Here is a 19,513-nt window from a genome sequence, read left to right on the forward strand (position 1 = left end):
TACAATTTTTATGATACTTACTACATTTGTGAATATTAATTTCTGGCTCTTTTTTGAACGTTCAGATCGCCAGAATTAATTTTTACTTTGGCCGTCGACCATTATCATTTCATAATATCTGTTGATTGATCAATAATTTTATAACTAACTAATCCACCTTAATTTTTCTTTGTTTCAGGTGAGTACAAATTTCCTTCGAAAAATGATAAAATATGAACTCGCGTATGCGTAAGTAATTTTATAACCCTTATGAGAAAAGTTACGTTAGTCACTTTTACACCTGTGACCTTTTATTTAATGGTAAATCGAAAAAAAAAAATCTAAAATTACGGAATTTGAAAATCAGCTGAAATAATTGTCCATCAGGTTTGAATCGAGATGATCTGATTTTCCGAGTACGAATTTGGAAGCAATAGATCAAATTTTTGAGTTCGCAAACGATTTTGATTTTTAATGAATTTTTGAAAAATCAAACTTGGGTCTAAAATGAAAAAAAAAGTCAAAATCTTACCAAATAGACCAAGAAAGCCGAAATTTGGTATGTGCCCTGTTTTCAACTTTCCAAATCGATTGGAAACGGGTTGAACAATTTTTAGTGGTAGTTCTGGAGCACCCTTACAGATTTTTGAAAATTGAAATTTCCAAAACATTTTACACAATTGATTTGTTGAAATGAAATTTATTTGGTACCCCATTTTTAATATGCTGAGTCGATTGGAAGTGGTTTCAGGCTGTTCTGGAGCCTTTGGGTGTGTTTTGAAAATTTCAGATTTTCTGAAAAATGGTCTGAAAGCCGTCCAAATTAGCTTTAGCGTCATTTTTTTTCAAAATACAGATGAAAAAGTAGTGGTTTTAAAAATGGGTAGTGAGTCAAAAAACTTTCAAATTATTGAAAAAATTGATTGAAATAAAAAAATACTTATCATACAAATTTTCATCCAATTTGAATGGTTTTGGAAATTTTTATGTGAAAAATTGATTTTGGTTTTGTGTGTGTGTGTGTGTGTGTGTGTGTGTGGAGGGGGGGGGAGTCGAGTGGAGAGCTTTCTAAAAATTTGTTTGAAGAGTTAGGTAGTGAAAAAAGTATTGATTTTTTATTAAAAAAAATTATGTTAGATACCATGTATGGTATGGGAGACATGATCTTTTATGTCAAAACAGCCGGATTCGAATGGACGAGTTTGTAAAAATTCTTTTTCAAGTACTTTAAATAATAATTATCTAATTCATTTGACAAAAAAAACTTACAAAATAAAGATGAATAATTTAATAAAAATTCTTAAAATGTAACTGTGTATGCTTAAAATAATGTGCAGGGTGATCAGAACACGCATGTATTGGTACCTAATAATAGTGCAAAAAAGCACAAAATAAGTCGAAAGTTTACGACATCGACACATCTTTCAAAAAGAAAGATCGGTTTCAAATTTTCTTTGGTCAATATCCCCCCCCCCTGGAAGGCCAAAAATTTTTGAAAAAATTCACGTGGTGAGACTCGTGTTTCTTCTATAATATACCTATTATTTTGAGTAGTATCAAGTTTTTTTATTCAAAGCTGGGGTGGGGTAAACTTTTTTTGGGTCCAACATTTTTGGAGGTATCCAACAATGCCCCTAATTATTTTCGGATGCAGCGGTGCTGCTCATGTCAGCGTTCGATACAAACGTCGAAAGAGTAAAGCTTACAAATTTATTATCTCTATGAAGTTGTAATAAACCTTTAGCAGTTTTTCTTTTGAAAGTGACTCCGAAAAATATGTAAATACCTTGCGACATGTTGAAAACATTGAATAAGAGGCTGATAATTTCGCTGCTCGTGACAGTAACGAAAAATCCTAAAGTCCACGTTAGACCTATTAGCAATCCTAACCTGATGCACAATAGGAATTCACTTCGTGTATTCGGATTAACAGTGTTACGTTGAGTTAGATAAATCATATACCGTAAACTGGGGTAACATTGAAGGATTTTTCAGTATTTTTTATGTTTAGAGGTATGAATGGCGGAGGTAGGGGAAATGTGTGTGGTGCTTTTGATAAAGCTATGTCAGCACTACGTTTTGGCGGTTACAGAAGTTGCCTACCTTTTTCCTGTCAAGCGCAAGAGCCAAAAGAAGTGCCCTTCAAAGTTACCCAGCGTTTGGGGTAACTTTGAAGACCCCTTGAAATGTGCTTCAATCAAGGTCAAAAATTATCAAAAACATGAGTATTCACTTTTTGGTCACTTTATACGCGTCAAGTACTTACAAAATGATCCATATTCACAATTGAATTTATGAAAGAGTGCTCCAAAATGATAATTTGGAATTTTTCTAGTTTTCAGGCGTTTTTCATGCATTTTGGCCAATTTGATCCAATTTTATGATTTTTTAATGATTTTAGAGCTGTTTTTCAAGTTTTCACATCGTTTTTAACAAGTTTACAAGCATTTTCATGCATTTTCGTCCAATTTTACCAAAATTTCATGATTTTTTTATAGACTTCAAAGTTACCCCAGTTTGAATATTATTTTTTTACTCCTCAGGGAACAACTTTCGCACATGAACAAATGCGCTAATTTATAGTCGGGAGATGTACCAACACATCTATAATGTCACTTGACTCGTTCTTTGAATATTCAAAATTCCAGACACCAAGCTTTTCATGTTAATTAAAATTGATAAAAACAGCACTTTTTTTCGCTTGCTTTTTCACTGGTGTTGGAACCACTAGTTGAAAATGATAAAATAGGAAAAATAATCGCCAAAGTGTACTCTATCCATTCCCGGTGTCAGAATTGTTCCATACTTCATAGTTCCACCGCCATGGAGCATAATATGATGAAAAACCGCACCCTTCAATGTTACCCCGCGATTTCAATGTTACCCCAGTTTACGGTAAGCTGTATGCGCGAAGAAACAAATATTTATGAAAAATATCGTCGTCGCTGGTATGAAAAAAAAATAAATGAAAGGCATTTTTTGCGCGATGAAGCATTGGTCAAATTTACCATAGGCTGGTTTAAGGTCGCAACTTACAACGTTGCTGGGAGCAAATTCTACGTAAACAGCGGGTCCAACTACGCATAAGGGTAAGGTCCAAGCAAGTATCGAGTAAATGAGAAAGGTTATTCGATGATTTCCAGCTGATGTGCGAGATTGGGAGGTCGCTCTGTATAAAGTGAACCAAACATCGTAAGACATTATCAGCATCCAAGCGAAACAGCTTAAAAAACTGTAATGCGTTAGGATAGCGAGTGTTTCGCATGATGGTAGCCAGGGTCCGATATCGTACGATAAAAAAGCCGCTAATAAGGCTACGCAAAAGGAGGCCAAGTTTTTACCCGATAAATTTCGCAATTCGGGTAATTGCCAGAATGCCAGCAAGTGGAGAACGACGCAGACGATGGATATTTTGATGAGTATTTCGGTGATTAGATCGTTTATGTAGTCCATGATGCGTTGATACCGAGTCTTTGGAATTTGTCGACCGCAAACGTATATTGTAGTATTGTTTAAGGCTGCCCATTCGTACTCGGGAAATTCCCAATCGTATTCTTTAACGAAAACGGTCTCGTTATTCACGTAATAGAATTCCTGGTTTGTTAGATGGTAAAATTTATTGATGTAGCAGAATGGTTTCTTTGATTTTTGCAGAAAGTAGCATTCTTCTGTTGAAGTCTCTTCAGGTGTGTGGTCTTGTTTCTTGCAAATCAGGTTTTGAGCTGGGGTGTCCACTGGAAAATCATCGCAATGAGGAACTTTTGGTACAGATGAATCCGTTATGAGGATTTCAGTCACATTTTCGTCGGATATTTTTGTAGTTTGAGAACAGCCTTTTAATTCGTTCGACTTTATGTCGTTGCATTCAGCACATTCCGAATTTTTGTAAACTGTGTCGCCGATATAAACATATGAAGAATACCCTTCGCATATGGTACCATTTGCACACGATCGAATCACATCTGGCACGCAATACCGAAGAGAAGTTATTCTAGATGGTAATTTTGCTTGTAAATTGCATCGATAGAATGATTCTTTCACTTGTGAACTCCAAATCATCTCTCCTGTTTCGTTGAAACTTAGATTATCGAGTATATCTTTAACATCGATGGATCTATCGTCGCTATTGAGTGAGGTGGAAGAAACATTAATGAACTCATATGTGAAACCAACGTTCCAAAAATCATATTTGGTTTCTTCGTGGCAAATAGCGCAAAACACATTACCGTACGTGACTCCATTTGATGTGCTGGTTACTGGTAGTTTAAGGAGAATGTCGTAGGACAGAGTTACAGGATTTTGAGCCAAGCAGTTCTCTTTGATAGACGTGACGTTCCATTCTTTGGGGCATGATTGAATCATGTAGACATCTCCATCGAACGGAGTCTTGGTGCAGAGAAATTGTACCCCTATGTCATCTTCGGTTCGATTTGTGTCACGACAGCAATCTTTGTAGTAATGGCATTTGTCATCGCACATGCAATTTCTCGTTCTTAAATCTTGAAGCGTTGGTGGGATTTCTTTTATAACATCGCATGTATCCTTTAGCTGACATATTCTGTAAAAATAATAAAAACAAACTTGTTGGATTATAATTTTAGGTTAATAAACAGGGGGGGGATTGGATTTTGAATTTTCAAAATATGGGAGGGTGTGATACCCTCTATCCCTCCTTAAAACTGTCTCTGAGCCTATGTATCTATACAGATTGAATCCATGAGGAATCGTGAAATATTTTTAAAAAGTTGATAGCAACCAATAACTACCGACCACGTTATATCGAGTCATGTTCATTTGGGGGAATAGTTATAAGTTTCAGCACAATGATGATTTTTACATTTTATAACCTGGAACCGGTTCTAATTGATCACATAAAGTCAAACTTGGGGAATGGGGTTCTTTTGGGAGCTAGAGTTGACCCCTGTAGTTGGGAGGTCCAAAGTTGAAAATTACAGAAAGGTCTTTTTTTTGGAGAAGCATAATTTGGCCCCAAATTGATGAGAAGGGCCCAAATTCATACCATGGTGAATACCGCCATTGTGAACAGCATACCCAAATTTCAGATTCCTAGGTCATCCCCACCCCATTTAACCATTTCTCGCCAAATATTGGTTTTACATCCCACCTCCAATTTTTTTACATTAAATCGTTCCATAGGCATCTCTAAGCCACATAAGTTTGTTACAGATTTTTTCTTCAACTCACACTCAATAGTCAAGATATTGAGGTGGGAACACGTATGTATATCCCAGCCGTGGACTTTGAACATTTGTCCCGGGACAGCATATGTCCCATCAGTGTTTAAAATTTGCAAAAGTTGCTGGGACAAGTGGGACAATACCAAGTTATCACGATAAATAAGTATTCACGATGAAAAAGAGGATTGCACGATAAAAAAGTGTATTTCACAATAAAAAAATGTATTGCACGATTTCTTAAAAAACGAACGAGAAATTAGGTGGTATCCACGTACATATGATAGCAAAAACAATAAAAAATAAACAATTTCCACGAGAAGTTTTTGACAGAATGAACGATAATTAATAAGTGCCCTTTTGACAAAATTGATCAAAAAATCGCCTAGTCGCTAACGACTAGCCACTTTTTTGTATCAACTAACGATTTATAGGCTAACAACTAAAGATTTTTTGCATAAATCTTTAGTGGTTAGGATGAATAGCGATTTTTGGTGTCATTTGTCGTCAGTCGTCCAAGCAACTGCAGATTTTTACAGTCATTTGTTGTGAGTTGTTTACACCACAAACGACTGATCTGAAAATCTCCAGTTGAAAGTAATTCACTAGGCAACGACTAGCAACTTAACCCTAGCAACTGACGATTTTTTTTATGTAATCTTTGTGTGAGACTGACACGTCATCAGCCTCATATGCACTTCTTTTCCCCTCGGCCCACTATGAGTATTTTTTTGAATTTTTAACGGATTTCGATTTCCGTTGTCCGTTCTCATTGTTAGTATGTGATGTGAATGTTACTCGGGCACACGGCATGTTTAGTTGTTTATCTGTAGTTTGTGTGGTTATAAGAAATTGTTTTCTTTTAAAATGTGTATTTGTATTCCAATATGATCGAAATATGTGCGTCGTTTTTTTCTATAGCCAAATTAGATATTTTTCAATAATATAGTATTGTATTTCAGTGCTTATTCATTCGATTTATGTGTCGTACGTAGTACCTAATTATGTGATGTGTGGGAATGACATATCTCATCAATAAACATGGTGATATACTCGTATATGAGTAGCAGACGCAAATATCGAGGAAATTCAGTGACATAGCCCACGAGAGGACATAGGGAGGTGATCACCTTTTTCTCAAGCTCAAAGTAGATGAAAATTATGTGATCCAACAGGTACAAAAATAGGCATCTTAAACTTTCTGAACGTTTTTTTAACTTTTTTTTGCTCTTATTTTGCTTCAGCTGTGATTATATCTTCCATTTTCATAAAATAATCGTGTAGATGATGACGAATTTTTAGCAAATTACGAGTATTTTACATTTTATTTTATTACCAAAAGAGCTTGTTTTCTCCTTCCCTTGAAAAATCGGGGCTATGTCACTGAGCATGTATGTGGTGTTCTTTGTTACAAATATCGCTCGAAATGCTACGTGGACTTTATTGAAATCGTGTTTGTGGTGTGTGTTATACGATTTTGAAATAATTGCTAGATGATCGTCAGGCAGTCGTTAGCAACTATTTGGGATAAAATCGGCCGACCAAAATTGTGGTGAGTCGTTAGCAACTGACGAGTCTGCAGTCGGTAGTTACCTAGCAACTAGCAACTCTCAGCTAATCGCTAGTTGCTAGTTAACTACCGACTGCAGACTCGTCAGTTGCTAACGACTCACCACAATTTTGGTCGGCCGATTTTATCTCAAATAGTTGCTAGCGACTGCCTGACGATTTTTTCTAGCGATTCTGAAAAATTTTGTCAACAGGGTGCTGTCCACGATAAATAAGGATAAATGAACGATAAATAAGTGATGCCCACGATAAATAAGGATAAATGAACGACAAAAAGTATAAGATTTTTGCGAGTCAATAAAAAATGAAATGTTCTAGTAGGTACCTATTTCAATAAAGCTTTACGAGATAACGCCGGACGACCTCGTTCATGTTTTTGACCCAATGGGATGGATTTTTCTGCCAAGGGAGAATTGAAAGTTGGTAATTTTCACCTGAGCCTAATACTTTTTCTCGAAATGTCCCGATTCTCCTCTAATTGAACTTGAAAAAAATCACAGATTTTTAATGAAATTACAAAAAATTCTATTTTTTTACCTATTCGATGGCATCTGCACCCCCCTTCTGGGCCCCATTTGGGGTTCGAACCAAAATAACGTCAAAAATGAATTCAGGAGCCCAAAAAACGTACATATCAATACCCTGCCACTCAACTCTTCCAAAATGTTTACTCCTTTGCACCCTCCTCCAGGGGCCCTCATTTGACGTTCGAACCAAAATAATGACAAAAATGAATTCAGCGCCTCACAATACTGGTGTATCAAAAAGATTGACATCCAAATTTGAATTCATTTCTGAAATATGATTTTTGACACCCTAAAAAATGAATCTGTCCTACTGTGTGTCAGCGTTTTCTTTTGTCAATGGAAAATATCGTGATAATCAATGAAAAATATCGTGTTTATCAATCTTATTCTATCTATTTTCAAATTATTATAAATTTGTTGCCTGGCACAATCACTCCCTGTGCTTGAAAAAAAAATTTAATTACTACCAACATAGTTGCTCAGATTTCACATTTTTACTGAAAACATGTTTTTGCGGAAAAAATAATTCACAGTGTTGCTATAACACTAGCAAAAAAATTGCGAGTGGTCTCAATCGATTCCTGACACTTCATTCTGCAGCTGTGATTCCATCTGTGGATAAAAAGTGTCCCTGAAGTTCCCTGCAGATTTATTCAAAGTTGCTAGGACATATGCTGTCCCAGCTGGCGTGAAAAGGTTAAGGTGGAAAAACTTGATTTTGGCCCTATTTTTGGCTCCACCCACTCTTAAAATTTACCTTAGGAGCCCCAATGTCCAACATACAATGGGATGGTGCTACTTGAGTGCCTTTTGCAGGTTTCAACCTTCTAACTCATAGATTTTTTTTTGACGTTTAGGAAAGCCTACAGCCTCCCCAAATTGACCTAGAGGGTCCCAATTTTCACAGTACATTAGTAGAATGTGCCCGAAGTGCCTTTTGCAGGTTTGAACCTTATTTGACCCCTCTCCAGGGTGAGAAAAGTGGATTTTTCAGCTATTTTCAAGTTTTTTTAAAGACTTTTAGAACACTTTGTAGCTCCTCCAAATTGACCTAGAGAGCCAAAATTTTCACAGTACATTGGGAGGATATGTAGATGTACCCAAAGTGCCTTTTGCAGGTTTCAACCTTCCAAACATATTTGACTTCTTTTCAGAGTCAAAAAAGTGGATTTCCTGCCAAATTTTGGTACAAAATGGGGCTATTTGCGGTAGGCCAGACATTTATTTGGGTATTTATGAATATATTGGCACGACAGAAAAAGTGTTTTGAGAGACAGGGCATTCGAATGACAAAATAGGGTATTTCAATGATTGTTCAGCACGACAATTTAGGGAGTACGAACAACTCGATTTTCATTATTGTATGACGACAAAAGAAATGTAATCCAAGTCCAAATAAAATTTTGACCGCCAAAAAAGAATATTGCCCGTAAAAATGAATGATTCCCCACCAAAAAAAATTTTTCCAGAAAATAACTTAGCAAGAAAAAACTTTTATTAATTGCTTTCCAAAAAAATTTGATTTTTTGCAAAAATTGCCAAAAATTATGAAAAAGTTCTGTTTTTTATTGTTGCTAAAATTGTGATAAACTTTTGTTTTGGGTCAAAATTTTCAAACAATTTCAAAAAGTCTTTCTTTTTTCCAGAATTACTAAATACATTTTTCTTTTTACAAAACTGCCAAAAATCCTGGTTTTTTTTTCAAAAAAAAGTTTTCTATTTTTCAAAAAATTGTTCTAGCCCTACTTTTTTTTGCCAAAATCTATCAAAAAATCGTACTTTTCGTTAAACTGACTAAAAGCGTGTTTAAAAACTCACTGGTGAAATTTTTAATCTTCCCATCTCCTCCTGTTGTCCTAATAAGCACTCTTACTTGTGTTGTAGACGAACTGTTTTCTTTTGACGTGTTATTTATCAATTTTAGTTTGTGTAATTCGTGTTTTTGATGTCGTCCATTATTTCATTTCTTTGACGTGCACAATTCGTCGTTAAACGAATTATATAAACGTGCATTAAATTATTTTGTCGGGCAATATCATATATCGACATCGCCGTTCAAATTCATTAACTGTCGTTCAAAAACTTTTTTCGTTGTGAGATGATTCTTTTCCCCTGCAAATCTTTTTTTCGTCGTGAAAACGCCTATTTCTGTCGTGTCAATAAATCACACCCATTTATTTGAAATTGAACAACGTCTCATGAATTATATTCTAGTGCACTTTGAACAGATCGATAATTGCACTTAGGTATTTATTTATGAAACTTATGTATGTAGTGATGTAATTACTTACTCCTGTTTGTACTTTTGAATGAGCTCGGTATTAGTGGCGGGAACATTGGAGGATTCTCCTGCGGTAACTGAGGAAATAAATAGGAAGAAAATCGCGTAGGTCCAATACATACTCGTCAGTTATAAAAAAAAAGAATAGGTACTAGAAAATCCTATTACTTCATTTTCGATCAATGATTACTTTCTATTTCGAAGTATAAAATACACAAACGACTGAAAAAATATAAACGGATAATCCGATTTACATGCTGTATTAAAATTATGTTATCGATGAATTTGCGTATCTTTTTGATGAAAGTTATTTATGTATTTCAACGTCCGGTTGATGATTATTTCTCTGTGTTGGAATTTTAATTGACGTCGTATTGCATATCTAGCTGTTGAAATTTTCTGATTAATGTAAATACAGAAAGTTCCGCTTATCTATTATGTTCACGGTTAATACAGAGAAATTCGCTTAATGAAGTTGAAATTGGTTGGACCGGTACTTTAGATCATTTTGCGCGAAAACGGGCATTAAGTATACTCGGTTTAATAGAGTCGACTTTTCTTTGCAAGTTGAAGTAAACCCGTAAAAAATTTCAAATGTTTTGCTATCATTTCCAAAAAATATTCAAACAGTCTCACTTTTTCGCTAAAATTGTTATTAGGTGGAACTTTATTACCAAAAATTACTAAAAATTAACGTTTTTCTTTTTGCAAAAAATTCCAAAAAAATCTCATAATTTTTTTTACCAAAAATTGATTGAGAATTTTGTTTATTTTTGTCAAAAATTATCAAAAAAAACTTCTCTTTGCTAAAATGGTCAAAATTTCGCTTTTTGGCCAAAAATTGCCAAAAATCCTGCTATATAACCAAAAAGTTGCGAAATTATCTCACTACTGTGACAGTACCAGAGTACCTACTTACCAAATGTCTTTTTTTTTTAATTTTACAAATGGCAAAAACAGGATTTTTTGAGCAATCTTGAGAAGAATAGGACTTTTTGACAATTTTGACGAAAATGAGCCCCTTCTGACAATTTTACCGGAAATTGGCACTTTTTGACAATTTTGACAAAAATGAACACTTTTAATAATCGAGTCTGGAATGTGCACTTCTCGACTATTTTGCCAAAAATGAACGCTTTTTGGCATTTCCTCCTCGAAAGTTGACATTTTTTGACTTGGGTAAATTTGGCAAAAAAAAAAAAATAACGAAACCTATAATCAAATTTGGCAAAAATAGTACTGTTGTTTGACAATTTTGAAACAAAACGAGGACCTTTTAAACACGAAAATCAATTTTCGCATATTTGGGGAGGGAGGGGGTTCAAAAAATTATGGAATTAGCGTGCCTCCAAAAATGAAGTGGCCAAATAATCCCCCTACCATTCGAATTATTATCGTGCAAACCACATTTTTTATCGTTCAATTATTATATTTTTCTAAAATAATCATCAGAGTATCCGTCCTTATCATTTAAGTGAGGGGAGAAGTTGGCATTAATTTTTCAAATATTTCTATTATGTATTTGAAAAAATTTTAAATGACGTATGATTTGTAGATATTTCATTAGATTTTTAACGATATGCAACTCTTCAGTATAGAGAGGCCCTTCTTCCACAACACCATCGACTTGATGTGACATGTCGATTATTTATTACTAATTTGAAAGTGTCGAATTCGAATATTTTATTCATCTTCGATTTACGACCTCCCTCCCTTCTTCCATCTGTTTCTTCCTAGGTGTCACATTTTACAAAATGTGCGGAATGTTGCTTTACATGAAAATAGTGAGTGATAAGTACGACATGTTGGTTTTAAGGCATGAGTGACGTGCTCTTTTGAGTCAAAATTTCAGCCAAATCAGAGTGGACGGGTTTGTAATAATTCTTTTGCAAGCATTTGAAAAAAGTATCAAATTTATTTGACAAAAAAAAAGCTTACAGGATAAAGATGAATAATTGAATAAAAAAAATGAAAATATTTAAAATGTAGCTAGGTATGTATGCTTAATATGTAAATAATAATTAAAAAAGTAAAACAAATTATGTATGAATTTGATGTTGATTTCACACTACTTATTAATGCTCTTTGAGTCATGTGATGTTTAATCAGTGTTGAGTAGAGCGGTCCTTATTTTTCAAACATGATATTTTCATCGGGGTACCCCCCTAAAATATTCATTTGGATGAAATAAAAATACCCTGAATGTTTCAAAATGTAAAAATAATTTTAACCCGTGCCTCAAAGCGATTGAAGGTGCACAGTATCGTGAGTACGTCGACGTGGAATAAATCCGATGCAAAGCGGAAACTATAACTTTGCCAGTCTTCAATACTTACTAGACCTACTAATGAATATCAGGCATCAATGTTCAATCAATTCAAGCTCGTAAAATTTATGGAAAACTTCAATATTTTGATAAAATGATCAACGTAGGCAAAAAATATCAATAAATGTGGAATCGCATGCTTCTTATTCGAATAAGAAAGCGCTCGTCGTTTTTTTTTTTGTTAGTATGGTCGAATATTTCTTTCTGAAATTTTACACTGCCTGCAACAAACTAGGTACATTCTTGGACGATTTAAAAGACTAGGTACATTGCGTGTTCTCCTCAATTCCCCCCCCCCCTTCACAGGCCATTCTTTTTCTGTTAATGCTGAGTACTAAGAAATGAGCAGAAATACAGCTATATGTACCTTTCCCCTTTGGACACGTAAAATAACGTGTCTATTTACAACTGCAGCAGTAACAAATTGGTAGCTCCTTCTATTCTAATGGGCAATGCTGTGGAAAATGTATCAAAGTTTCCCGAGTTGCGTCGAAACGTATTACACCGTGTGGCCTTGGGAGAGAACATAGACACGCTGATGGTGTTACGCAACCTTAATCGCTTAGAGACGTGAGTTTGGGACTTCATTATTTTATCGGAAAGAATATTTTTAGGGGGTCCCTCCCATAAAAACGTTGATTTTTTAAAAAAGATGAACAATAATGGCCGCCCTATGCATGCTTTCGGCAAATCCAATCGCGTGGCTATCCAGGTCAAAAACGGAGTAATACTTCCGGAGGAAAACATTTCCTAAATACCATGACGTGTCATCGTCGACGATATTTTCGATAATACCCATCATGCATTCTGCTGTAGAATAATCGTTTTCAACCTGTAGAAGATACAGAATCATTACAAATTCCTTACGTTTTATATAAAATATCAATACTTATTGAATAAATATTCTCACATTAGGCCTACCTTAAACGTGTAATCTTCTCCTTCAAGTGTGTATTTTTTTCCACCGATTTCGAATGTGACACTGGGAAACTTCGGGATATCTTTGCAATCGACCTGTGCGCATAAACAGCATAGTTTTAATAGGGTTTCATAGGGTGGTTCAAATATAACCCGGAATTTTTTCATAAAAAATTTTGCTATCCACCTACAGAGCTACAATTTTGTACAGTTATTCTTGGTAGTCTCTCTCATATGGTGTGTGCATTTGCCACCTCTTTGGGAGCTTTGTAATTTTTTTTTTGCAAAAAGTTCGCGGCGTTTCAAGTGGCCATTTGGGCAAAAATGATTTTTCTCAATTATTACCTTTGAAGTAATGTTTACTCAGTGCCTCTATCGATGGTCCAATTTAATAATTATCAACAAGGAGTCGAATCTAGACTATAAGGAAGGTGTTCTGGTGTTTCTCATCCAAATTCGTTCAATTTTTCAGTCATAAGCCGAGCTGTATGCGCCCTGGCACTGTTTTGCAGCAATTTCACACAAAGAATCGTGATTTCTCGTCGTTTTGATCAGTGTGGGAGGATTTTATTGTGCTTCTTAGAAGGCTACTATATTACAGTGAGTTCATAGTTGGTTTTTAAGGCAGAAAATCACATGAGATTACCCCCTTATGTCCCAACACACTGTATACACCACCTTCCCAGCTGATGCCCTGACCATTTCTTCAATGGCGCTCCCTTCATCGTCACTTTTCCGCTATTTCCGAAAATGGAACACCATTCATACGCTTGGTTCTCATAAAGGCACTCAAAATGATGCTAGTTTGATTCGTACACGATTGATTTATACGATGACCACATGAGAAAGTGTAGTTTTTACATCCACGAACTATTCGCGTAATTTTCAATAACTTTCCGCGGATTTTACGTGATTTTTGACCAAAAAACCAAAAATGATGCGTTGCGCAACGAAAATTAGATCGTCATTTTTGCTCATGGCTAAAAATACACTAAAAAGTGAGATTTTGCGGTTTCAGCTGTTCTTTACGTTTCATAACACTCCAGTCTATCATCCAGTGCAGCAACTTTTTCCAAACTCAATTTCTCACATGTCTGTGGGAAACTTCCGGGTTATATTTGAACCACCCTTGTAAAAAGACAGCGAGTCCAGAAGAAAAAAATGTTGAAGAATACGACTTTTTTTTTATTTTTATGGTTTTGGATTTTCATCAAGTTCCAAAAAAAGTGCATATTTAACCTATTCTGAATAGGGTAAATGTGCCTAAGTTTGCGCGCTTCCTAAGATTGCGCAGTAACGATTTCTCAGAACCAGTGAGAGTTACAACATTGATACCGCCTTTACTTGAAAGAAGAATCAAAATGACCATACTTCACGTTATTTGGTGATGGTAGCACCAAGTGTCGCGAAATGACAAGCGAAAAACTTTTTTTTCAATTTTTTTTATAACTTTTCCAATAAAAGTCGCACGTGACAATTTTTATGGAAATGGCAGTAGAAATCTAAATAAGCTATTTTTAGATTCTTCATTGTCTCGGGATTATAAAAAGCACATATTTCAAGTACTTTCTGCTTTAATTAGGTTTCAATTTTTCAATTTTTTAAAAAAACACCCCTGTGCCTAAGATTGCGATTTTTATTTTTTGCTACTTTTCTAAGACTAATAATGATACTTTTCAAAATTATCATTAAGAATCCAATTTATTTGAATGAAATGACACCTTATACACGTATATCGAGTTTACTCCTTGTCAAAAGCTAGGGAGAAATGGGGGTAATGCTGGAAATACCAGATATGAGCGCATTTCCAGTGTGGTTCACTCAAAAGTTTCAAATGCACGTTCGTGTGAGACATTTTGTTTGCTTTCATCATTAATTAAACAATATTGACGAATTTCTATGTTTTTCACTGGTGCACAATCTTGAGAAGGTGAATGCGCAATCTTAGGAAGGCATTTGCCTAAGTTTGCGCATTTGACTTTTTTTGGTTTTTGGTCAAAATATCAAAAACTAAATCGATTAAAAATTTTATTTCTGGGGCAAATCATAGCCAAATGTTTGAGGAACCTTCTGTACAAATTTCAATATTCTAGCTGCTTTTCATAAAAAGTAGTGACTGTTTGAAAATTAGGTGCGCAAACTTAGGCACATTTACCCTAAGCCTAATGTCATGCGGTCCTGTCTCGCATCTCTTTTTCTCCATATTCGATTTCTTTCAGTTATTATGCCTCATTGAAGTAGGTAAGGATGAAGAATTTTATGTGTATTTGACGTATTGAATTAGGGTTAACGTAGGTAATTATTTGCAATTACTTTTGTAGTTCTCATGTCAGCGTTTGTAACGTTATATATTGCCTTGATACTTTTTAATGGTCCACTGATGAAATGAGCGCTGCTGTCAACTCTGGCTGTCGTCTCTGAATCCACATTGGTATGATTTGGGCCAAGTTGAAATGAAACGCTATAGGTATGTAAAAGAGAGTACAGTACCTATTGTAGTTTTGAAGTTGTATTAACGAATACTTTTGATCGGCACTATGAGTTACCTACTTTTCAATTGAAATGCACCATCTACCGAATGGTTGAGTTTCATTCACGTAATTCAAAGGACCCCGAAACTTTGATTCGTCTACACCACATAACGTTAATTCACCACCATCAGTATTCCTAATTTTAAAATTAACAAATCAGACATTTTTAAACTGTCTATGGCAGCTTCATTTTCAGCTGTTATTGATTTCAGGTGTGCTATTGTGATATACTCGTACCTATTATTTGTAATTATTTACCTATTAAAATAGAATGAAAATTTATTCTCTCGATTAATCGTCCGGCAAAGTTGTGTGATGATGTTATCGGATGGTCTGGAGTACTCATATCCTAATCCAAAAACACTTTGGCATGCATCTAATTCGAACCGTGTGTTGTTAATGACTTCGAGAAATTCTGTGTTGTTGAGTTCAACTCCGGCAAACTGTAATGTGGTCGTAATTTTTATTTTTGAATAGATAACACTACGCAACTCGTACATATTTTTGTTCGGATGGAAAATAGGCCTAATCGATACTTTGGAACTTAGAAAAAAAAACAGGATGGGATTTTTCAATTTGAGTCGTTTTTTTGGTCAGGAGAGGTGATCAGAGTTGCAAAAATGATCGTTTTTGTTCTACTTCAAGAGTCTGTAGCGACATCAGTATTATTTTTTTTAAAAAAACCAAGGCATTTTCGGATTTACGTACTTTTTTAAGCCTTTGGAGGTACTCTAGGTTGCAGGGTTTGCAAACTGAATTGCTTTGATGAGCGTGAGCGAGGAATTTCCATCAATAATTGTTTGCTAATCGTTTAATTGTGATTTAATGCAAAATGGAAACACGAACAGTTGAAAATTTTGCAAAATAGCAAAATTAGGATCAGTATTTATATCTGAGATGAGTACATATTGAAAAAATCAATATGAAACAGCTCGTGAATTCATGATTGTTTTGGGGTCGGTATTAGTCTAACTCACATCGATCTAAGTACGTAGTTTGGGTTACCTGTCTCAGAACATGCAGAGCAAATTCTACTATATCATGTGCTTTGACTTACTTTTATTGTATCACTTGAACAAAATCCAGCTACCTCTGTAAAGCCAGGAAAGCCACCATATTCAATTTTTTTTTGACAATTAGGCTTTGGTGGTTGTTTGTATGTTGTTGACTTCTCGTGGTCATACAGGTTAAGGCCATCTGTTGAAGAAATGGCAAAATTTCAATCATTTTTTCATCCACCGTGTACTACAGTTTTGCAAAATTGCTGCAGTGTTGCATCGAAAAATACGAGAAAGGAAGCAGTATTCATCGACTTTTTCAAGATCATTTTTTCTTACCTTTTTGGCATACCAAATCCTGGCAGCTTTTCGAGAGTACCCATAGTTGGGAGGATCCTGTATGAAAATGCGTTTTAAACTCTCGAGGTGGCGTTCCAATTGAGAAAGAACCGTAATACCCATCCTGAAAAGTAAATATAACTTGAGAATCTATTTCATGTGTGCTGATGTGATCAGTCAGCAGAAAATCTATAATGCACTAGGTGTTGCCGGAATCGTGTGTCAAAATTGGCGCGGCGGCGAATTAACGGCGGGCGCCGACTATAAGATTTTTCCGAATAAGCATAAGCCCATAGTTTTGGTCTTAAAAAAAGCGAAAATTTGGTAGCAGAGGTTTTTGAAGGCACCACTTTCATCTGTGATCACTATTTGACGCAAAAATATAAAAACATAAAAGGGACTTCAATTCGAGGGAACCGCTTTTTTTAATCGTTCTATGTATTTTCCTATGGATAATTACTCACCGATTCCGACGTCCTTGTCAATGGTATCCTGAAAAAATCGTGGAAAACTGTGTAGTTTTGCGGTTTTCACGAAAACCAAGCTTTTATAAATAATTGAATCGGTGAGGACAGAAAGGGATCAAGTCACAATTTCGGAATTTTTTTTTCACTGATATGTGGGTTTTGAAATACGGCGGATTGACTGATGTCAGATTTCCGCAAAACTGCAGGGAAAGTGGCGTTTGGGTGCAGAAAAGATCCGGATTCGTATTGATGACTTTTTTGTTAAATTTTTTGAATTCCTCGAAAAATTACCTACATTCTCGAGAAGATCATTTTTTAAAATTTAAGTTCATCTCTGTACTGAAAAAAGACGAAAAAATTAACATCTCCGCCAGAAAGTTTTATACCTTGAGGGGTTTATTGTAAATTTAAACGAGATAGCAGTCTAAGTGATGTACTTAGATGTAGAATCAAGCCCCATTCGTGCCCGAGCAATTTCAAGAGAAATTTTGGCGATTGAGTGCAGAAAGGATCCAAGTCCCATTTGTTTAGGCATCAACAGCGCCGGCGCACGTGAATATTTTTTTTTTCGAAACTGTGCTAAAAATTGTGTCTTGGGGTCGTCTTTTAATGACCTTAAGCACGTTTACCAAAAATTTTTGACTTTCGAACAAATCAGTTTTTTGTTATTCCTGAAAAATGCGAAAATGTGACTTAGCCGTCCCCTTTCCGTTCCCACCGATTCAATTATAATAAATTTATACTTGAAAAATTGATTTCATTTACCGTAGACTACTTCCAGAAGTAGATACATTTCTTGCCTGATATAGTTGTGAAAAAACGAACACTAGAAAATACTGTAACTTCATTTTCGACTAATGATTAGTTTTTATCTTGAACTATAAAATACACGAACGACTGAAAAAATACGAATTGGTTCAAATTTTCCTGGGGTACTTTATTTATATCGACTCTCTAATCTTTTTTTAAAAATCAGATGGAAAATAATCAGCTTCGTTTCCTCGTTTCGGAAAAGTTCATGGTGTGCATATTCACGATAATACGATTTACATCCTGTATGAAAATTAAATTATCGATGCATTTGTGAATCATATCGGTGAAAGTTACCACTGTTTCAATGTCCGGTTGATGATTATTCCTCGCGTTGAAATTTTCAGCGACATCGTATCAGTATTCACCTGTTGAAATTTTATGATTAATGCAAATTGTACGTACATATTTTTACTTCGATGTTCAAAAAATATCTACGCTTAGGCCGCACAGAAATCCTGTTTTGAATGTTTTAACTGGATACTGGCAAAATATGACTGGAGGTTTTAAAACTGTTTAAAACCACCTCCAGTGGACTTCGCATGTTGACATCAGGGTATATGAACTATGAAGTTTTCATCTTGACATCTTGATTGGGTGTAATTTTGTGGAATTTTCAAGTTTCAAAAATTCTGCCGGAGGATCGAGAACTACTCAGAAAGGTTCGAATCCGTTTCCAATGTGTTCGGAGGTTAATAAAAGGTTACATACCAAATTTTAGCTTTCTATGTCAATTCGGATGAATTTTGAATTTTTTTTGCATTTTTGATCTGAATTTGATTTTTTTAATTTCATCTACTTGAAACGAACTACAAAATTTCATATTTTTTTGGTCTACTTACTTAATTCCTAAAATTTCGTGAAAACTATAATTTTCAAAAATTTTCTGCATTCTCCAAAACGATGCAAATTTGCTCGAGCGTGTGTTTTTTTTATTTATGATGTTACAAGATGTAATATCCATTTCCTATTTCACGGAGATGAGCTCTTCGCAAAGTACAGTTAGTATCCTGTTACGTATTATTTTCTAGCGATATGATTATTTTATAATTACCGTTTTCTCGCTATACAGGATGCTCTACCTCAATCATTCATCCAACGTTAGATGCGCATTTGCGAATATGGATCTCGCGAACCATGACTAGCAATGTTTTTTTATCATTTTTCTGAAATAAACTTTTCCGAAATGTAACTGAAAGTTCATCTTTGGTAACATTTTTTATTATTTATTATTTATTTATTCATTTTTTTTTGAGAAGAGAAATGATGATAATTTCCTCGCTGTTCGGTATACCTACGCTAAATCATTTATGAGATAAACACTTCCTGAATGCGAATTCCAATTTTACGAACATCCCGTAACTGGTACTCGTTTGACGTTTGAGGTGATATCCGAAATGAAATAATAACAGTTTCCTTGTTAAGCAGGATGCCCTACATCAATAGTGTAGGTAACTAGGTATGTAAAATCGGATGGATCGCGAAAGAAAAAAAATGGTGGAGGATTTTGGAAAATCCAGCGAAGACCTTCATTTTGAATTGAAAGTCACTCGGAAAATTTTTTGGCTCCGGA

The 19,513-nt window shown here is 35.0% G+C and overlaps 2 protein-coding genes and 1 long non-coding RNA gene across 3 annotated transcripts in view; 1 reads left to right on the top strand and 2 right to left on the bottom strand.

Moving 5' to 3' along the window:
* LOC135835928 (uncharacterized) overlaps positions 1-19,513 on the top strand; it is a 174,679-nt gene that overhangs the window by 75,973 nt on the left and 79,193 nt on the right. The window lies entirely within an intron of this gene.
* LOC135835553 (uncharacterized) lies at positions 1,253-9,799 on the bottom strand. Its single transcript, XM_065349876.1, has 2 exons — positions 9,562-9,799; positions 1,253-4,537 (listed from the first exon to the last, which is right to left on the bottom strand). Exons 1-2 carry the CDS (start codon positions 9,669-9,671, stop codon positions 2,860-2,862), a joined length of 1,788 nt encoding a protein of 595 aa, XP_065205948.1. The 5' UTR covers positions 9,672-9,799; the 3' UTR covers positions 1,253-2,859.
* Positions 11,447-18,038, bottom strand: LOC135835788 (aspartic protease 4-like). The gene is made up of 9 exons (XM_065350215.1): positions 17,896-18,038; positions 17,128-17,155; positions 16,664-16,787; positions 16,384-16,523; positions 15,585-15,769; positions 15,346-15,462; positions 15,109-15,256; positions 12,799-12,891; positions 11,447-12,709 (listed from the first exon to the last, which is right to left on the bottom strand). Exons 1-9 carry the CDS (start codon positions 17,976-17,978, stop codon positions 12,521-12,523), a joined length of 1,107 nt encoding a protein of 368 aa, XP_065206287.1. The 5' UTR covers positions 17,979-18,038; the 3' UTR covers positions 11,447-12,520.

The sequence above is a fragment of the Planococcus citri genome, chromosome 1 (genome assembly GCF_950023065.1).
Source record: "Planococcus citri chromosome 1, ihPlaCitr1.1, whole genome shotgun sequence".
NCBI classification, from domain to species: Eukaryota; Metazoa; Arthropoda; class Insecta; order Hemiptera; family Pseudococcidae; genus Planococcus; species Planococcus citri.